Source organism: Eutrigla gurnardus (assembly GCF_963514095.1).
Source record: "Eutrigla gurnardus genome assembly, chromosome: 4".
Taxonomy (NCBI): domain Eukaryota; kingdom Metazoa; phylum Chordata; class Actinopteri; order Perciformes; family Triglidae; genus Eutrigla; species Eutrigla gurnardus.
This window is the reverse complement of record NC_139918.1, coordinates 28,179,854-28,199,635: the sequence shown is the minus strand read 5'-3', so window position 1 is coordinate 28,199,635 and position 19,782 is coordinate 28,179,854. Positions and strand designations below refer to the sequence as shown.

Here is a 19,782-nt window from a genome sequence, read left to right as displayed (position 1 = left end):
TGTTTATTATACAAACTACATTAAATAGTGCTGCCATTTATTTTGTGTGTTCTGATTGAGAGACGTTTTTTTTGTTCGTATGATATTTGATTAGGGAGGGGGAAGTCGTCTGCGGTGACGCCGGGTGGAGGAAGGCGTTGCTCTTCGCTCTCGCTGGGAACCGACTAGAGGAAGGGAAAATGGCGGATCTTGAGGATGTTACGCTGGACGGGAGACCGCTCCAGTCCCTTCGGGTGGCGGATTTAAAAGCCGCCCTCGAGGAGAGGGGACTCTCCAAAAGCGGACAGAAGAATGCTCTCGTTAAAAGACTCAAGGGGGTGAGTTCCGCCGCGAAATACGGTTCCGCGGTCGCTTCGAGCCGACGTTTAACGATGAGACGGGGCCGATGTTCTCTCGAGGGCCGACAACTGAGTGTCGTTTACTGCCGAGCGCCGTAGCGGAGTGGTCGAGGCTAACGACCGTTAGTCGGCCAAAGAAACGCGTCTACTTGCGCTACGCCGTGGCCGAGCGGTGTTCCCGCCGTATACGACCACATCCACCGAAGCACCGCCGGGAGTTCCATCAGCTTAGTGGCCAATTTCAAAGTGTGTGTCGGGGTGATGTTGTCCTGTTAGCTCGTTAGCTTCCCCGGGCTAACACTGTGACTGAGCGGTGGCCCTGTTTTCGCTGCTATATATGATGCCGTTTTTCCTGGTGTCGTCCCCCAAGCGATGTTTGGTTGCACATGAGTTTAGCCGCGGAGGTTTTAACTGAAGTTATTGCATATCGACTATACCAGCTAACTATTGAGTGTGTTTTTTAACATTAACGTAACGTTTTACATGGACACATTTCGACGTTATCCGCCAATTTTAGCAGTCATTTTGCCCCTAAAATGCAATCCCAGGCCACTCGGCTGCGTGGGTCCTGTATGAGCTAGTTTGTTTACATAGCGACATGTATTCAGACTTATCTAGCTCCCGAAAGTTGAGTTATGCATTTTAAGCGGGCAATCCGGTTAACTACCATTTGTCCGCTGACTTGTGCCATGGAAGCGGCAAGTGGTGTTTACATTGGCTTTTTCCATGTTGGACCTTTATTAACCCAATGTAGCCCTTATGTCCTCCTTTATTTCACATGTGAATATAACATGATAACAAGTCTACATTGTCTTGTTATGGTGTAAGCCTTTCTCAAAATTCATCTTTAAATGTGGAAGTATTGATTGCACAAGTGTTTCATATTTAGGCCTAAGAACATAGATGCTTATACTGTAAGTTTTGGCTTAATTAGGTAACACGCTGTATTCCCTTGGAGATTCTGACATTATTGAACTTGTTAATTACTAAAATGTAATGTTTTTTCTTGGCCATGGAACTGTGTTGTATGTGTCGCCCTCCTTGCTTTCTCCGCAAGTTACCAGTTGCTCTCTATTGTACGCTGTGTCAAAGGCGACATTTTCCAAAACAGAAATGATTAAGAAAGAGAGGCGGTGATGCAGAATGATGTTTGTCCAATCTGTGTTGACGGAAGTCTCTTGTCTCGATAACAGGCTCTCATGCTTGAGAATCTGCAGAGGACCTCCACCGCTCACATCGGACTGCAGCCAAACTCACAGGCAAGATGCTGTATTTTATTTAACGGAAGCCCCTTTATACACGAATAATGACCCGTTTAAGTATAAATGACAAAATGTGCACAATATTCATACATTTCTGCAAAAAAAAGTGTGTACACGTGTACTTTAAGGCACTTATTGACCCTATTTTGAATGCTCTCTGTGTTTAGATTGGTGAGGAAATGAGCCAGAACAGCTTCATCAAGCAGTATCTGGCTAAACAACAGGAGCTCCTGAGGCAGCGGCTGGAGAGAGAGGCTCGTGAAGCATACGACACAAATGGTAAGTGAACGTTACGTTATACATCTTGGCTCATTAATGCAAAAATATTTTGGTGATTTAATTTCCTTGTCGTTTGTAAACAGAACCAGAGGACCACACAGAAGTCAATAACAGTACATCATGTCCTCCTCAAGCCCAGGTCAGATGTCACTTTATTTTCTTATCCATTGCAATCAGCCTCATTCTCTACTCTTTTTGTCTGGAGATTCTCTGAGCTCCAAAATAAAAATGCACATTTGAAAGGAACTTACTGGTAAGGCTTGTGCAAGATTCTTTAATTGAAAGCAAAGTGACACACTGATACGACAAAACAAGCCTCACCTCCCTGTCTGTCCTCATCAGGAGCCCCCGCCGGCATTGGCTGAGCAGCACAAGCCACCTGGCCCCTCCGGTGGAGAGGGACTGTTTGGTGAAGTGAATGAGGGAGAGGGTAACGGGAACCAGGAGGCCGACGTGTCTGGTCCTCCTGCTTCTGGCTCTATGGCCATGCGCGTTCCTGGTGGTGAGTATCGGCCAGAGAAGGGGTCCGCCTCCAACGAAGCTGCTGCTGACAGCGACGACGACGATAGTGAGGACGGCGATGAGGACGGTGACGATGATGACTGGGACAGCAGCGCTCGGAGGAGAGGCCACAGAGAGCCGGCCAGAGTGCCCACGACCAGAGAGAGGTCTGGAGCCTCCTGTCAGCCCCCACAGCAACACATGCCTTCCCTTTTGTCCCCTCAACTCCGCCAGCCAACACCTCCTCCCTCCCCGCCGCCAGAGTTATCATTCCCCTTGCCTGACACCCCTAAACAAAGCCCCCCTAGTCCAGATGTAGCCCCAGCTAGGCGTTCATCAAGTACCTCCAGCTCTGGTTCCTCCAGCAGCGGCAGCCGCAGTAGCAGTCCAGAGCCACAGAGGAGCGGACATGCCGAGCGCAAACCGGGCCCGCTGACCCTTCTGGCACGTAAAATGGAGTCAGAAGGTGCTTTCTCGGGAGCAGCTTGGCACCGCGCTGGTGCTGAAGGTGAAAGGCAGGACAGCAGTTCACCGGCTACATCCTTTCCTGGCAGAGGGCCTCCAGAATGTCTGGTATCTGCCATCACTCACACAGCCAATACTGCAGGCCATGTGTCATTTCCCACGATTCCAGGCACCAACCAGGGTATCGCAGGAGCACATTCGGCCCATATTCAAGTACCTGTGAGTGTGCTCAAGGCCACTGCAACAGAGGAGAGGGACAGAGACAGGGACTCTGAGATAGAGCGGGCTCTTGAGCTGGAAAGACAGGAGAAGCAGAGAAAACTTGAAGAAGAGCGGGAAAGAGAGAGAGCTCTGGAGAAAGAGAGAATTGAAAGACAGCAGGCTTTAGAAAGAGAAGAACAGGAAAAGGCTTTGCAGCGGGAGAGAGAACTTGCTATTGAAAGACAGAGGCAGGAGAGGGAAATAAGTTTGGCTAAAGAGAGGGAAGAGCGAGCCTTAGCACAAGAGAGGGCCATGGAGCTGGAGAGGCAGAAGGAGTTTGAAAGACAGAGGGCCCTGGAGCAAGAACGTCTGCAGAGAGAAAGGGAGGAGAGGGAGAGAGAAGAAATGGAAAGAGCAAAGGAGCTAGAAAGAGCCAGGGCTTTGGAGCTGGAACGGAAGGAGAGAGAAAGGGCTCTTGAACAAGAGAGGCTGCAGAGGGAAAGAGCTCTGGAGGCTGAGAGGAAGGAGAAGGAGAGGATTGAGAGAGAAAAGGCTTTGGAGCAGGAAAGGCTGCAAAGGGAAAGGTTGGAGAGAGAGAAAGCCTTGGAGCAAAAGAGACTAGAGATGGAGAGAGCTCTGGAGCAACAGCGACTAGAGAGAGAGCAAGCCTTGGAGCAACAGCGTCTAGAGAGAGAGAAAGCCTTGGAGGAAGAGCGACTAGAGCGGGAGAGAGCCTTGGAGCAACAGCGACTAGAGAGGGAGAGAGCCTTGGAGCAACAGCGACTCGAGAGGGAGAAAGCAGAGCGACTCGAGAGGGAGAAAGCAGAGCGACTCGAGAGGGAGAAAGCAGAGCGACTCGAGAGGGAGAGAGCCTTGGAGCAAGCGCGACTAGAGAAGGAGAAAGCCGAGCGACTAGAGAAGGAGAGAGCCTTGGAGCAACAGCGACTCGAGAGGGAGAAAGCAGAGCGACTCGAGAGGGAGAAAGCAGAGCGACTCGAGAGGGAGAAAGCAGAGCGACTAGAGAGGGAGAAAGTCTTGGAGCAACAGCGACTAGAGAAAGAGAGAGCCTTGGAGCGAGAAAGGTTGGAGCGGGAGAGAGTCCGAGAACAACAGAGGTTGGAGTGTGAGAGGAAGGAAAAGGAGAGAATTGAAAGGGAGAAAGCATTGGAGCAAGAAAGGATAGAAAAAGAAAACACCTTGAAACGACAGAGGGAGGAAAAGGAGAAATTAGAGAAGGAGGCAGCCCTGGAAGAGGAGAGGAAGGAGAAGGAGATGAAAGCAAGGCTGGAGAGGGAAAAAGCTCTAGAGCAGGAGGAACTTGAGAGGGTGAGAGCCTTGGAGAAGGAGAGGGCTCTCGAACGTGAAAGGGTAGAGAAGGAGAAAGCCATGCAGAAAGAAAAGGAGGAGCAGGAGAGGGCCCTGGAAAAGGAGAAAGAGAGGGCTAGGATGGCTGAAAGGGAGAGGGAGAGTCACCTCCCTCCATCCAAACGTGGCCGTGAGATTGGTCTCACCCCCCTGCCCACTCCTCCCCCCCTCTCCACAGGACCAGGTAGAAAGTCATCGACAGAGGCAGGAGAGCAGGAAGGTGTCCATGCATCAAAGTCCCGGAGTGAAGCAGCAGAATCCAGTGCATCTGTATCACCAACACCTCTGTTGCCTCAATCCACGTTCAAGAAGTTCCGGTTCATAAGGGACTCCCCGATTCAGCTCCAATCTTCCTCCCCTTCCATGGTCATCAAGCGGCCCCGTAACTTCTCTGACACCCCCCCAGCTTCCACTGAGCAGGAAGACCCGCAGAAGGGGACAAAACAGGAGATTGTTGCCAGGGCGCCAGGAGCCCAGCCTGAGAAGGAGACGACTGCTGGTACCACACTGGTCCCGAGTCCCCAAAAAGAAGGGCCCAAAGACCCAGTATCGGAGGACAAAGAAAAAGCAGATTCTGTGAAGTCAGAACAGGCTGCCAAGGAATCCACCAAGAAGGAAGTGGATGAAAGCCGGGGACGTACAAACCCCGTGGACGCTGCACAGCGCAGAGGAAGAGATGCAAAGAAGGAAGGAAAGCAGGCAAGACGGAGATCATCATCTAATGATTCGTCTTCCTCAGAGTCAGACTCTGGGTCTTCATCATCTGGGTCCTCTAGCTCATCCACATCTTCCCAGGAGAAAACATGCTCCACTTCAAGAGGTAGAAAGGTAAGCGGTCTAAAAGGAAACTCTCTCTCCCTTTTGTCCCTGAGATAAAGTGTCATCACTGTCAGCTTGGAGCTTTTTCCTCAAGTAAAATTTTTGTTTTACACTGATTATCAGAAATAAAGACTTATTTAACTTACTGTGCAAAGTGATATAAAATCTAAACTTAAATAAAGCAGAATTCGAAAAAAGCGAATAGATCCTTCAGTCGTTATTTTAGTCATCACCGGTGGGACCAACTGATTTTGAAATTCACACCGTGAACTCACATGAGTGTAATCAAGATGAAATAAGTTCTACGCCGTACTGTAACCATTTGCATGCGTGACGCAGTGTTTCTCATACGACAGGAATAGCTCCTCTCTGAAGAAGCAGCATGGAAGTCACTTATGCAGCGCATACACTATATAATATATGTTCTATTAATGCCTTGTTTATCAGCAGCTGCAGCACTATCACTGCAGTCTTCTTTCATTTGCAGGGATACAATAATGTTGCTGCAAATCTGTACGTACATTCAGTTATACTAATACTTAGAGGCAGTCTAGTTTCCAGGCTGGTTTCGTGCTCAGCAGAATGCTCGGCTCTGATTTGACAGGTGTTTTTCTGAATATGGCTCTATGAGGAAAAGGGAGTAGGCCGGTCATGCCTTACTGATACTTGACAATTCAACTCATAATGAGTCAGCTTTCTTGTCTTGAAGGTTTTTTTTTTGCATAAAATTAAACCCATAATTAGCCTCTTTGAGACTCTGGAACTTGAGTGCATCTGTTTGTCAGAATACAACATACAACTACTGATAGTAAACATTGTTTAAGATTTAAATTGAAGACACCTCCGACGGTTTGAAACACTGAAAGGTGAAATAAAAAAGGCACGATAGCAGAGAGTGGATCAGAAAACAACAAAGACTGATGTTACATAATATAAACAACGAGGGTTTAGCAGGGCGGTGTTGGGTGAGTGAATATAGAGTCGTGGTGGTTAACCTAAGAGCTGGCATGTATTTTAACAATCATCTGATTGAATGCTTATATCAAGTTTTTCAGTAAAATGTTTCTCTGTTGCTTCTTGTGTCTTTCTTTTTTAGGAAGGGAAACCTGAAAGAGATTCCTCGCCACAGCGAAGGGCGACGCGAGACGCTCAGGCTGAGGGTTTAAAGGAAACTCCAAAGACGTCTGTAGAGAAGAGAAACACAAGCGCTGATGGAGACGCTCACACCAAGGTCGGCCGCTCATAAGTTAACATACCATCAGAGTCGTATTTAGTTATTTTACATATGTTACAATTATTTACATGTATTTGTATCCACATCTTACTTTAATTCTTACTGTAATTTCTAAGAAATCAAGTACAGACAAATAAAATACATTATATTATTTCACTTCATTTCCTGCCCCTTTTAAACCCCCAGAAAACGTTCAGCGACGCAGCATCCAGAGAGGAGTCGCAGAGGAAGAGAAACGACGACGACGGAGAGGAGGGAACTAACAAAAAAAGGTCTGCTTTTAAGTCTTGGTCTTGTGAAACATGTCGTATCCACAGTGTTTTGATTTACACACATGAATGCATCCGTGTCTTCACCACGCTGGCGTCTGCCGGGGTTTGTGGATTTGGAGGGATGCTCGTTACCCAGAGAGGTTGGAAGGAGATCTGTGTTTCTAAAATGTCACATCTGTGAAGCTAACGTTAGCAGAGTTCATCAGCACATCATTTACTGGTGTTAGCACTTCTACGCTACACAAGCTACCGAAGCTTTACTGAGTGTATACGCATGCTGCTTTGGGGTTTTAGTGATTTTTAACAGTGAATAAATGCTATCTATCTGGTTTTACAGGAACAGTCTTGTTCCTTAATTTCATTGTCTTCTGTCTTCATGGCAGTTTGCTTTTACACTGTGATCTGTAGGCTTTAGCTTCTATCTTTATGCATCCTTCAAACACTTCATATTGTAGACCTTTCGGTCTGCTTTCTGATTTAAAGAAAAATGGTTTGTTCTGTACACCTCGTCCCGGATAATCGGCCACTGGTCGATCAGTGTTGTTGGTGTGTGCCCAGACCATATTTAAAGATCATATCTAGCGATATACAAATCTGCCTTCCTCCCTGTATGAGAGACCCGCTCCTACATGATTTGTTAAAAAACATTTTCTTACACTGTCCTGTTAAAAATTCAGTCATTTTCCCACCAAAGTCCTGACAAAGGGATATGTGACAGAACGTCATATCTCCCAAAATACTACTGAAAAGAATAGTTGAGGATTAACATTGCAGAGCATTATTTGGGCACATAGAAAACAATTTAATTTGATTAATTTAAATAAATGAATCAAGACCTACATTTATGTAATTTGGGAAGCAGCAATCAAGTTACTTGATAAGTTAAATAATAGTCATGAGTGCTCTAAATATGACATTTTAGTGCTCTATCTGGACGAATATGATTTTAGCTAGTTGGTGATTGACATAATAAAAATGTATGTATTACATTATGTGTATGGGGAGAGGTTAATGCAGCTTTACATGAAGCTCATGGTGAAAAGGTTTTCTTCATTCATTGACATACACAGGATCTCCACATGGATTTCCTGCCAATCCCGTTACAGTAAATATGCATCAAAGCTTTGTTTACATGGCTTCCCTTTTTAATAGTCGCCAGATGTGCGGTTGGAATCAGTGCCAGCCGTTTCTTTTTATGACCCATAAATTATTTTTACATTATTGAATACGTAATGATAGTTGTTTGTTGACAAACGTTGCTTTCTAAGCCCACTTGGTCAACGTGATGTTATTAAATCTCCCTCCATTAGAATCTGTGTATGCATGTAAAGACGCGGGGTATTGACTTTTCCCATCAGGCGATTGATGAGGCTGCCTCGATGCCGGTGAGGCTGTGAAGATGCGGGTCCTTTTTGATACGCGATCTTTTTTTCTTTTTTTTTCTATTTTTTTCTCCTCGCTCGTTGCGACATGGCTGTTTCTCCGACGACGGCTTTAGCTGCCGATGCCGGCCCGTGTTTTCCCGCACAGCAGCTCGGCTGAAACGGCGGGGCGACGCGGGGCTTTTTTGGTTGACAGGCGGTCCGGACATGAATGCGCTGCGAGGAGAGTAGTGTCTGCCGAGAGGGAGGTAGGAGGGAGGGGGAGGGAGGAGGAGGTAGGAGGGGAGGGAGCGCTGGCTCGCTGCAACGCAGTCCTTTTTAGCAACAGTCGCAGGCTGCGTTTAAACACAGCTGTTTATTCGCAGTGTAGCCCCCCCCCCCGAGTTAATGTATGTCGGAACACGCGAACGCGTTCACGTGTGCGCGCACGGGGATGCCATGAGAACGCTCATTATTCAGGTGTCGTGCGGCCGTCGGTGACTCGGTCTGGACGGACTCTGCAGGTCTGGAGGAGGACCGCAGTGGCTCTGCATTCCCCGACTCCTCTCCTCGGTTCAGTCCTTTGACCCCCCCCCCTTCCTCCTCCTCCTGCTCCTGCTCCTCTACCCGCCCCCCTCCCACACTGAAGAATTAAGAGCAACGTATTTGTTAAGTGACTAATTGACTTGAGGTCGACGATGTTACTTTAGCGTCGCCTGGTTGTGGTTTGTGTGTCTCTGCAGAGATGTAGTCTTTAAATGCTGCCCCGTGGTTCTTTAAAAGGAATTAAATGTGTGTTTTAGAGCTCCGTGATGTAAATGTCTAATGTAGTTTAATTAGATTTGAAGGAATGTAGGCCATTTAAATACAGAGGCATCCATAATGATTTTGAGAGGGCATTGCCATTCTCACATTTTTAAATTATTTATAAATCAGACATTTTTTTGTATTATGTGCTATTGGCATATTGACGTTTCATTGCTTCTATTAAAGAATGAATGTATGCTGTTCAGCCTTGATAAAATGCCTTTCTCCCCCCCCCCCCCCCTCCTCCATCTTAATGGTCCGTTCCCTCTTTTCCTGCTGATATGTATTTTTCGCACCATGCAGGACGGAGAAGGAGTCTGCCATGGCAGAGCCAGAGAAGCTCCCAGAGACCAGCGTGGAGGTAAGGCACCCGAAGAACCACGAATCCTCTTGGTCCTCAAAGCTGTCCGTAAGCCGAGGAGGACTTAGATGGACGGACCCATTTGATCTTTTTTTATAGTTGAATCTTTATAGTATTTGTTAACCTGGATACATTACACGTTAGGTAATTTTATTATGTGTTTATGTTCTTTGTTGGAATTATTTTCTTTACATTTTAAAATAGTTTGAGCTCTTTCGACACTGACTTTCTTTTTTTAGAAATATGGTTGTTTGTTAAAACCTTTGTTGGCACTGTCATAGGCAGAAACAGCAAGGGCATTTTTTCACTGTGGCTGATTTTTAAACCCCAAATGATTGCTTTGTTATAAAGGTGCTCATGCCTCTTCCATTGCCCCTATTGGTACCTGCATACTACCTCTGCCACTACTACTACTACTTCTACTACTACTGCTACTGCTACTGCTGCACCTGTTCCACTGTCCCCAAGAATCCAGAGTTGACCACAGATAAGCCCCCATGGCTGCACTGCAGAGGGACACTCCTGGCAACAAAGGCTTCTGATTGGACCAGAAGACTCAAAGGAGGGGTCGGGTAGTCAATGTGGCCCACCTCTCTTAGCCTTCTCTCCACTAAACGGGCCTTGTACCCTTAAAATCAGCACGGAGACGAGACAAGCAAGGGTGGTTTCGCACGTCAAGTCGAGGCTGCGAAACCCTCTCGACAACTGAATAGTTTTCATATTATTTCACTTTGAGACAGTTTTTAATGCACTTGCAAACGAATGTGCAGCGTAATGGACGTGCCGTCTGGTTGGGGAACTGTAACATGCTCAAAGGACATTTTGGATTTTGTTAATCTCTCTGAAGGAGGGTCTCCAGCAAACACCCTCCTTGGATCCTACACGAGTTTTCAAAGAGGCCAAAGCTTTTACCTGGACTCAATGGGCGTGACCGTTTTTATATGAACTGAAGAAGGACTTACTGTTTGAGCTCCTTTTCGACAACAATCCAGCTCCAGATTTTTTTTGCTTCTTTGTGACTCTACTGCGAACACAACTGAACGTCAAAATCCGGGATTTGTGAGCACAGTGACTGTTGAACTTTCAACAACATTCCTCCGGTTGTGATAAAGGCCTGCCACATTTTTTTTTAAACGGACTAATGCCAAAAACACCCGAGGATGACTGCTTTGGCCAAAAAGCATTTCAAAGCCCTTCGCAAACGAACTATTGATACCGTCCGGCCAGCCAACACGCTTTCAGATTTCCATCCAAACATCTCAGCCATCTTTGATTGGACCCTTGTTGCCTAAATACAGTACATGCAGTCGTGATTGGGCCATATCCAAACCAGTAAGGATCAGGTGTCAGTGGTGCCAGGGAATAAGTAGACATTTACTCAATGTTACATTTCATACGTTAAAATGCTTAGTTTCCAGTCATATCCTGTGTAGTCTTTGCTCGGTTAAGCAGAAATGTTTATCTTATTTGTGGCAACTGCAGTTTAATCAAAGTGGCTCCATAATCTTGACTTCTTTTAATCTTAAATCCTAGTCGATTTTTCACTGATGTGAATCCAATTGGAATCTTATGATAAGAAGAATTTAAACTGCAGTATTTCCACCAGATCCTTGTCTGTATGATAGAAACTACAGTTTACTCTTCAAGGCAAGTTACATTGAAGGATCTATAGGTGTAGAGTGTCAAATAATGATGAATGGCATGTTTAACTACAGTACAAAAACGTCTCGCTGCCATTTAGTAGACCTTATTAATTTGAACAGCAGTTTCTATCATTCACTCTCAGCCTCTACTTGACCCCCTTCCTGTTATTGTTCCACCTTTCCTTGATCACTCGGTGTCTGCCTCTCACCTCCCACATGTATCGGGTTGTTTTTATCTTCTTGTGTTTCAGACGCCAAAGGCCTTCTCAGCTCGTAAGATCTCTATTAGCAGTAAGTCACCCTCCTGACTTCTACATTATAATGTTTGCATTAATGGCATTATAAGTCTAATGTTTGGGAACTCTACATGAATAAATCTATACTTAAGTGCATTGCACAAGTTTTTGCATGCATTGTGGATGTAATGTTGTGTGCTCCTATCCTATATATCATTTTCTCCTTGTCTTACCAGGCAGTAAATCGTCCCCAGGTACCGGCAGTGCAGAGGGCGAGCAGGACTCTGGGTCCGCAGCTGGTCGCAAGAGGAGGTGGGGCTCCAGCACGGCGGTCACTGCCAAGAAACCCTCCATCAGCATCACCACAGAATCACTCAAGGTATTTCACTGAACATCGTGGTTGCTGGTAATGCAAAGTCTCCGCCTTCTGTGCTGAATAAAGTCCTCTATCTGACGCGTTATCTGTCCTTTGCCCTCAGTCTCTGATCCCAGACATTCGTCCGAGTCTCGGGCAGGACGCAGTAGTGGACCTGCATCCAGAGGAAGTTGTCCTCTCTGGCGCCGAGGATGAAGAGAGGGAGCGCTCCGATCACGACCTCCAGATCCGACGCACTGTCACCCAGGTTGGGAACTGTTTAGTGTGAAATATAAAGTCCTCCCCATTAAAATCCAAGGTTACATGAATATTTGAATTAACCATCGCTTGTGTTGATCAAAGCATGGCGGCCACAATTTCCCTGAGCTGTTTGTGTCATCAGCTCGCTCAATATCGCTCCCCTATTGCAGGTGGTGCACTTGGAGGGCCAGGAGAATGGACAGAAAGAGTCAAAGAGGAGCAGACATGAGTCTGAGGAGGACGACACACAGGGAGACGGCGAGGGGCCCATGGTGCATGAAGAGAAGATGGATGCTTCCTTCCCTGGAGCCATGGAAACCGAGTCTCCGTCACAAACCAGCCATGATGTAGAAATCACCACTGGTAATGGATGCATCACAAGATGGTCTTCATCTAGCATTTAATGCATCAAAATATATCCCAAAATGTCAAGTTATCACACTGTACTCGACATGCTGCTCCCTTCTTGATCCTAGTGACCCCCGGTGACACCCTGATCCGTCGCTCCATCAGCCAGCAGAAAACGGGTGTTTCCATCACAATTGATGACCCCGTTCGCACGGCCCGCCAGCCCTCGCCACCTCGCGGCAAAGTCTCAACCATCGTTCACATCAGCAACCTGGTGAGAAAACACAGCCTCTTATTGTGCCTCAATATCTTGGTTGTATTTCGTCCAAAATGCTGCATCCAGGCTCCTTATTCTGTACTCTGATTAGAAGGAAAAAAGGAGGCTTTGGCTGCACAGCCGATACTGATTGGGAGGTTTTCAGGGTATTTGTTTTTAATAACATTTTAAAAATGATGCCAGGATTATCCTTGAAATACACTTCACTTACAGTGCAGCTCAGGACAGATTTTTTTTAGATTTTTGCTGGATCACCTATTAGTAGGAGTGCGGTGGATCACAAAACTCCCGGGTTCTGCTCGTATCTCGGTTTTGAGTAAAAAAAAATGCAACAAATAAAACCTTAAAATATGCTCCAATCGCTTCTTTTGTCACTAATATTGACTGCTAACTACTGATTTTTGTTCATCTATATGCTATATAAGGTATTTGAATGTGTTGTGTTAATGTCTGTACTCACTATGATTCATATTCTGTTTAGGTGAGACCGTTCACTCTTGGGCAGCTTAAGGAACTGCTCAGCAGAACCGGCACCCTTGTGGAGGAGGGCTTCTGGATTGACAAAATCAAATCTCACTGCTACGTCACTGTGAGATATTAAGAGCATATTCTCTGATCGATCTGAGCACGACTGCTTTTGCACAGTGTGTCATGATGCTCCATTCTTCTGTCCGTGTTTAGTACTGCAGCCCAGAGGAGGCCGTCGCTACACGAGCCTCTCTTCATGGAGTGAAATGGCCTCAGAGCAACCCAAAAGTCCTCAACGTAGACTTCTGCCAGAGGGATGAGGTAAGACCTCGCTGTTATCTGTTATTTCTCTTAACGCCCACGATGCTTAGCCATCTGTAAACTGAGCACATCTCCTGCTTCGTAGCTGGACTTCCACAAAGGCTTGGCAGACCGACCCGGAGCGGAGGAGCAGGGTCCTGCCTCCGGCCGGGGTCGCGCCGCCGCCGCCCTGCCCTCTCTCCTCCCCGAGCCGGGCCAGTGGGCCGAGCGAGAGCGTGAGATGGAGCGCCGGGAGAAGGCCAGAGCGGAGCGGGAGTGGGATCGCGACAAGGTGAGAGAGTTCGGGAAACCCGGTGAGGAGAAGGACGGAGCTCCCCGGAGGTCACGCTCCCGAGAGAAACGCCGCAAGGAGAGGGGGAAGAGCAAGGAGAAAAAGACCGAGAAGAAAGGTAAGACATTCACGTTTAACGTGGTGTAGAGCTGAAACAACCAATCACTAAGTCTGTCAACAGAAAATATATATTTTTTTCATGCAAAAATGCTTCATATTCATTGGTTCCACCTTCGGTAAGACTAGACTGGAAGATGTGATCAGCATTTCCACTATTTATATTAACCAAATGACAAACAACCGACATTTTACAAACCAAATGGTTCATTGAGATGCAATCAATAATAATTAAAATGGCTAGCAGTTCTTGAATATAATATTGTGTATATTTTTGGCAGAAAAAATTCCTGAGGATCCCCCGGCAAAGCTGCTTGATGATCTGTTCTGCAAAACTAAAGCGGCCCCTTGCATATACTGGCTTCCACTTACCGACGAACAGGTGAGACGCAGAACATTGCATGCTCTCTGGAGGATGTACTTTCAACTGCTGCTGTCTGAATTACAAGTATTGACCCGTGCATTCTCTTCATTGTAGTTCGCTCAGCGGGAAGTTGCCAGAGCCGAGCGGATGAAGGAGCGCGAGAAACGGAGGAAGGAGCAAGATGAGGAGGAGGAGAAAAAACGGGAAGAGGAGCGCAAGGAGAGGATGAAAGCTGGAGGCGGCCCAGCCGGAGAGCGCAGTGAGGGCGAGAAGGAAAAGGACAGGGACAGAGAGAGAGACAGAGACCGAGGTAGGGAGAGGGAGAGGGAGAGGGAGAATGACAAACGCAGGGATGGCTACCGTAGACCAGAGGGCCGCGGGGCAGGCGGCGGTGGCGGTGGCGGCGGCGGCCGGCGCTCACGCAGCCGCAGCGACCCACGAGAAAGGCGACGTTAATGGCCGATCAACTGATGGAACTGTCCTAGAGACCACCCTCTTCCATTTGCCTTTCACTACATGTACTTTGTTACAACTAAGACCCAACAGAGGACCAACTGATGTCGTCACCATCTCTCAAATTGTCACCTTTTTTAAAGCACATCTACACCTACACACCCGTCACGCTTTAAGGGGACCATGATTATTTTATTTTTTTGCAGTGTTGTTTCCCAGAGTGCTGTACGTCGCGCTTCTGTCAAGGTTTGATATATTTTCTTTATACGTTTGCCTCTTATTTTTTCTTTTTTGTTTCGACGGTTTCGCAGTATGGCACGCTGGGGCAATTTTCATAATTTTCTCTCAATGTTCCCCATTTGCCCCCAAAGTGTAGGTGCCAATTATGATTTGCAATCAATTGTCGTCGCCTCAGTGTTTTTAACAGCTCTGGAATCTGGATGAGGAATCCTTTTGTTGCTGCATGTAGTCCAAGGCTTTCATTGCCAGTCCTGCCTAAAGAGAAAACGCTGCCCTCTGTGCAGAAGGCTTGCATAAATCTGAAAATTGGAATAGGTGTGTTTGGCATTTTGTACAGACATATAAGATTACTCAAAAATCAAGTCTTTAAATGAGGCAGCTCTGGGGGTTTTTTGGACAGGTGTGGAATAACTACTAACGCAATGCAGTGTTCCTCTCTCCCTGTGTTTAGTTAAGAGATGAGACGATTCTCTGTGGGGGGGAATCGATGTCTGTCACGTTATTATTATGTCCTTATCATTGATTCTCTTCTTCCTCCTTCCTTTTCTTCCTCTTCCTCCAGTTCTCTTACCCTGTAGTGTCGATACAGGCCCGAGAGGGGAGGTTGCATTATGAGTTTTCTCACCAATGGTTTTAATAATGTTTTTTTTTTTAATCTTGATTTTATCATGTTAGTACAAAGGTTTGTCTTTTTTGTTTTTAATTTCTTCTTTGCGTACGCCTATCAGTGGTGAATGTACAAATAATAAAAATTGAAATTTGAAATTACTGTGACATTTCCTTTCCATTCTCCCTGCAGACGGGGGTTCTCCTGGTGTAATTTCTGCTCGCTCGTCCCTGGGAATGATTAACTTCACGGTTCACAGTTTGATCTGTGGCGTACACTCCGAATCCACAAGGTGTCAGTCACACCATATTGTGGACAAGGTCATTCCAGGCATTTGGCACAAGGGGAACGACTGAATGCAGTCGAGTTAAAACCAAGCGTATAAAGCAACAGAATGCTGTCGTAAGGATACGCTCATCTGCCAGCAGCTTATGCCATCTCTATATTGGAAAATCCCCCTTTTCCCGAACACCATGTCTAGATGATGATGGCATTTCTTTCAGTTAATATTAACTCTTGGTTTCCTCCACGGCGGGAGCGTTCGCTCTCCGTACCATCTATCTGTCTCACCGACCGTCCCGTCTCTATCCCGTGTATTCGCCCTCTTCTGTTCCCTCGCTCCGTCTCTCTCCGGTCTTGACGTTCATCCTGCAGAGCTCAGCAGTGCTCCTATGTAATTACAGCCCTATGGTCGCTGAGCAGAACATTTTTCTGCCCTGATGCAACGCAGTGTGTCTGGACTCTGCGAGGACCAGTGAATCCTTCACCCTGGCATCTCTCTGGCATGAAGACACTTTCTAACTGTGGCAATCTCGTTGGAATGAGCGCTTTCATCTCTAATGAGCGTTTTTATCTAGCGAGCAGGCGGACAGAGGCATGTGTGTAAGTCAGTTGGAGGTTTCTGAAGATAAGTCGAAGTTCAGGGCAAAGTGATGGATGTGTCGGCCCGATGGAAAGTTAGTAAGGAGCTTTGTTCTGTTGAGTCTTGAGGACAGTGTGTTTGAAGTACTTGGGTGAAAGATAATGACGCTGTCAAAACGCTTACAATATGGAGGCGATGAATTTCCTCTCCTTATTCATTACACCCAACCACACCTTTAAATGTTCGCAAGTGCCGGTGAAACAAGCCGAAAACATTCAGATACAAGTCTTTATGGCATACATATAATCAGGTTTGCAGGTTTATTTCGCATCCAGCAGACAGAACAGCTGAAGTTAGTGGTCACATGACAAATTCCAGTCCAACATTCCCTCTCCATTAAAGTCTGGTCTCTTCAACACCCAATCATGAGGGAGATTTCGACTCTTTCACTGTTCAACGTTCCATTTTCTTCACTAGCTTTCTAACTTTGTCAACACTTTGAACCGCTGGTCAGTAACAACCGGACTGAATATCCAGCTGCTAGACTTTTTTTTTTTCTTCCCTTTCTGTTTATTTACTGGCTCCTTCAGAACATGACCTTCAGCGGTTTGCAGTCGGGATGAGAGTCGGTACCTCCGAGTCTGAGGCCTTCGGTTCTCTGCTGGAAAAAAAAAACTGTGGGCTGAGTTAGTCGCTGCCCCGAGTGAGTGAGGAGCTCAGACATCCGGAGGGAACTTGAGATTTGCTGCTCCTTCGCATCGAAAGGGGCCAGTCGAGGTGGTGAGGGGCATCTGATCAGGAGGCTTCCTGGACGCCTCCCTTTTAACGTGGAAGAGGCTCCCGGGGTAGAACCAGAAGATGCTGGAGGGATTATATATTCCATCTAGCCTGGGAACGCCGTGAGGTCGCCCAGGAGGAGCTGGAAAGCGTTGCTGGGGAGAGGGATGTCTGGGATACCCGGCCCCGGATCGGCAGAGGATGGATGATTATCTACTGGTTTGTCTCCCTTGGGTAAAACCCAAGTGATGTCATTGGTCGCAAATATCAAACATCTAAAAACAGTTTCATGAGAATTATAGGAAGACAGGCAGCAACTGGGCGTAATATCTTTACACATCACCTCCAAATCATATTAATAATCAGCTGTGGTAAACGTGTGAGCCCTGCCCCTTACAGGAGTGTCTAGATGGTAATCCTAGATTTGTGATATCGCAACCAGTTGAGGTCGATGCCTAACCTCAACCACCTTGTGAAAGTTTCACACATCCGGACACGAGAACAGAGTTCAGTCTCAAAGCAGCAACACCTCAGCAAACTATCCATTTAAAAAGACTCAGGCGCTCCTAAGAAGAGGTTTTAGTTTCCCAGTTAAAAGAACTGCCTACTGCAGCTTTAACGCAGGATTCTCTGGGTACGACTCGTGACCAGGGGGGGGCAAGTCCTGGACCGGCCCAGCTGGGAGGAACGCCAGACTTTTGGTGAAGATCCTTGTAGCAAATCTAAAGAGGACCAGCTGAACGGCACCGTGTCCACATGTGATGGGATGACTCAAAACCATGTTTCCACAGTTGTGGGTTCCTTTTTTTAAAAAACAGAACCACTAGTGACAGCAGACCACCTGTGTCTAGTGTAGCGACTCAGGTCAACGGTAAAGACCTCCAGGACCAGCTGAGCAGGGCAGCTCTCATGCTGATGAATGGGCAGTAAAAACAATATGTTTTTGCTCTGTAAGCACTCCCCCCCCTCTCTATTTTCTCCTCCCCTCCTCCTCAGTGCAACCACATAGGTCTTTTGTGTCCAGCACTGTTGGGAACTCAGCATAGAGGCCCACTGAGCTCCACTTTCAAAGGCAACCTCTGATGTGGCCTTTCTGATCTCCGCACGTCTCGCTGGCTTTGCTCTTACTCTTCCCTGACTTGGACTTTTTCTGTCTCCGTCTGAATCCTATTTCCGCATGATTCCCCCCCCTCCATATATCTCACACACATGCTCATAGATTTCCTTCTCTGAGTGAAGGGAAGCTGGCCGTTGTGCTGAGAAAAGAGTTTGGAGACACGATGAAAGCGATATCTTGACATGTGGGTCTCACTACTCCTTGAACTTCAAACTTCCCTCGATGCATACACGCCCTTCCCCCCCACTCCTCTCTCAGTCCTCCCATCCCCCCCCCCCCCCCCCCACCACCCCCACCTCTTCTTTGTGATGACATGCATGTGCTTATGGAAAACAGATGTGACTTGTTGCGATGGAAGGGATGAGAGAGAGACTCTACACTGCAGGAGAAGTGGTGAGGAGGGGGTCTCGCTGCGTCTCTCTTGTGGTCGACAGACAGTGTATACGCATTTAGATGCCAGATGAATGGGGATCTGAGCAAAGCATGGGGGTGTGGGGGGGTCCTTGCGGGTATGGCTGGGTCAGGGTGAGGGTAGCGGGGCTTTGAGAGCCTGAATCAGCATCTCCTATGATGGAGGGGGTTTTTCTGCAGGGCTTGGGAAACCAAACGTATGAGACGCGTCTGGGAGGGAGGGGAAAAAAGCAACGTAAAGAAATGTTGATAGTTCACATCCCTTGCACCTGTATTTCTTCAGCCCCCACACAATACCTCCCTCCGACATTTTAAAGGAGACAGCTCCCACAGCACCGCACCCCATTCAAAGTGCAGACATTGTGTTAAGTGTAACAAAAGCAGGGACGTCGCCCTAAACCCATAGCTTTAAGCAGATTCAGCACTGAGGGGGCAAAACTGCACGTCTAGGAAAACAGATAACCAACCGAACAGTCGGTGAAAAATGTGATGAAACAGGAAACTGAGATTGGGAAAGCTGGAGCTCACACACACACACACACACACCCACACACACACACACATAAAAATAAGTTCTGTTTAACTAATGGGGAAAGTTATTATCCGTGTGGAGCTAAATGGAATAATAAGATGCAGACACAACGGAAAAGAAGTATTATGTATTGATCCCTCTCTTTCGCTGTGTGATTGCATCAGCTCAGCTCCTTTAATAAGGTCAACGTCGTGTTTTGTTGTTTTTAAAACAATGAATGAGGCAGGAAAGTGTTTGAGAAGAGAAACAAACCTCCACGAGACTTTTTCTAACAGCTGTCTGACGTGTGATAGCAGGGGAACGCATAGGTGCAGTTAATAACCTTAACGACGGTGGTTTACGCAGCTCATTTTCAAAGCCCTGGCACCGTGCACGCCGGCTCACCGGGCCACTTAGATGGAAATGTAGCTGTTAGTGGTTTCGCCCACGCTTCTCCTGCTGCGACACGAATATTCACAGTAGAAGTCATCCATGTAGACGCACCACGTCCTCTGAAAACTCATTTTCGACTCATCAAATTCGTTTTTAATGGCATTGTTAAAAAAAACAAAAAAAAACTGGTATGTATAAAATATGATACATTTATTTGGAAATGTTTTTGAGTTGTTGAATGTCGAGAGAAATGTTTTCTATTATCCGTTCAAATGCTTGTTAGATAAAACAAAGAGTGCAGCCGTTGTAGGTGGTGCTTTGTTAGCCTAATGCTAACATTAGCGTGCTAACATGCTCACAATGACAATGACGTTTTAGCATGCGAACGCTAAATGGCATAGCGGACACTGTCATTAGTTGTGCATCAGATGATTGTGGGTGAATGTTGGTACCAAATTTTAAGACAATCCTTCCGACATTTCGCT

The 19,782-nt window shown here is 46.7% G+C and overlaps 2 protein-coding genes across 3 annotated transcripts in view; one reads left to right on the top strand and one right to left on the bottom strand.

Moving 5' to 3' along the window:
* sall2 (spalt-like transcription factor 2) overlaps nt 1-19,782 on the bottom strand; it is a 179,852-nt gene that overhangs the window by 132,570 nt on the left and 27,500 nt on the right. The gene's annotated exons all lie outside the window — the stretch shown is intronic.
* On the top strand, nt 126-15,387 carry acin1a (apoptotic chromatin condensation inducer 1a). Of its 2 annotated transcripts, none has more exons than XM_084007661.1 (18): nt 126-317; nt 1,532-1,597; nt 1,768-1,879; nt 1,963-2,018; nt 2,222-5,239; nt 6,327-6,461; nt 6,651-6,736; nt 9,208-9,265; nt 11,160-11,199; nt 11,399-11,523; nt 11,624-11,767; nt 11,931-12,123; nt 12,237-12,382; nt 12,867-12,974; nt 13,067-13,174; nt 13,260-13,563; nt 13,844-13,944; nt 14,041-15,387. In XM_084007661.1, exons 1-18 carry the CDS (start codon nt 180-182, stop codon nt 14,380-14,382), a joined length of 5,280 nt encoding a protein of 1,759 aa, XP_083863787.1. In that variant the 5' UTR covers nt 126-179; the 3' UTR covers nt 14,383-15,387. The 2 variants fall into 2 exon arrangements, with proteins under 2 accessions (XP_083863787.1, XP_083863786.1); XM_084007660.1 differs by having other exon boundaries at nt 11,381-11,523.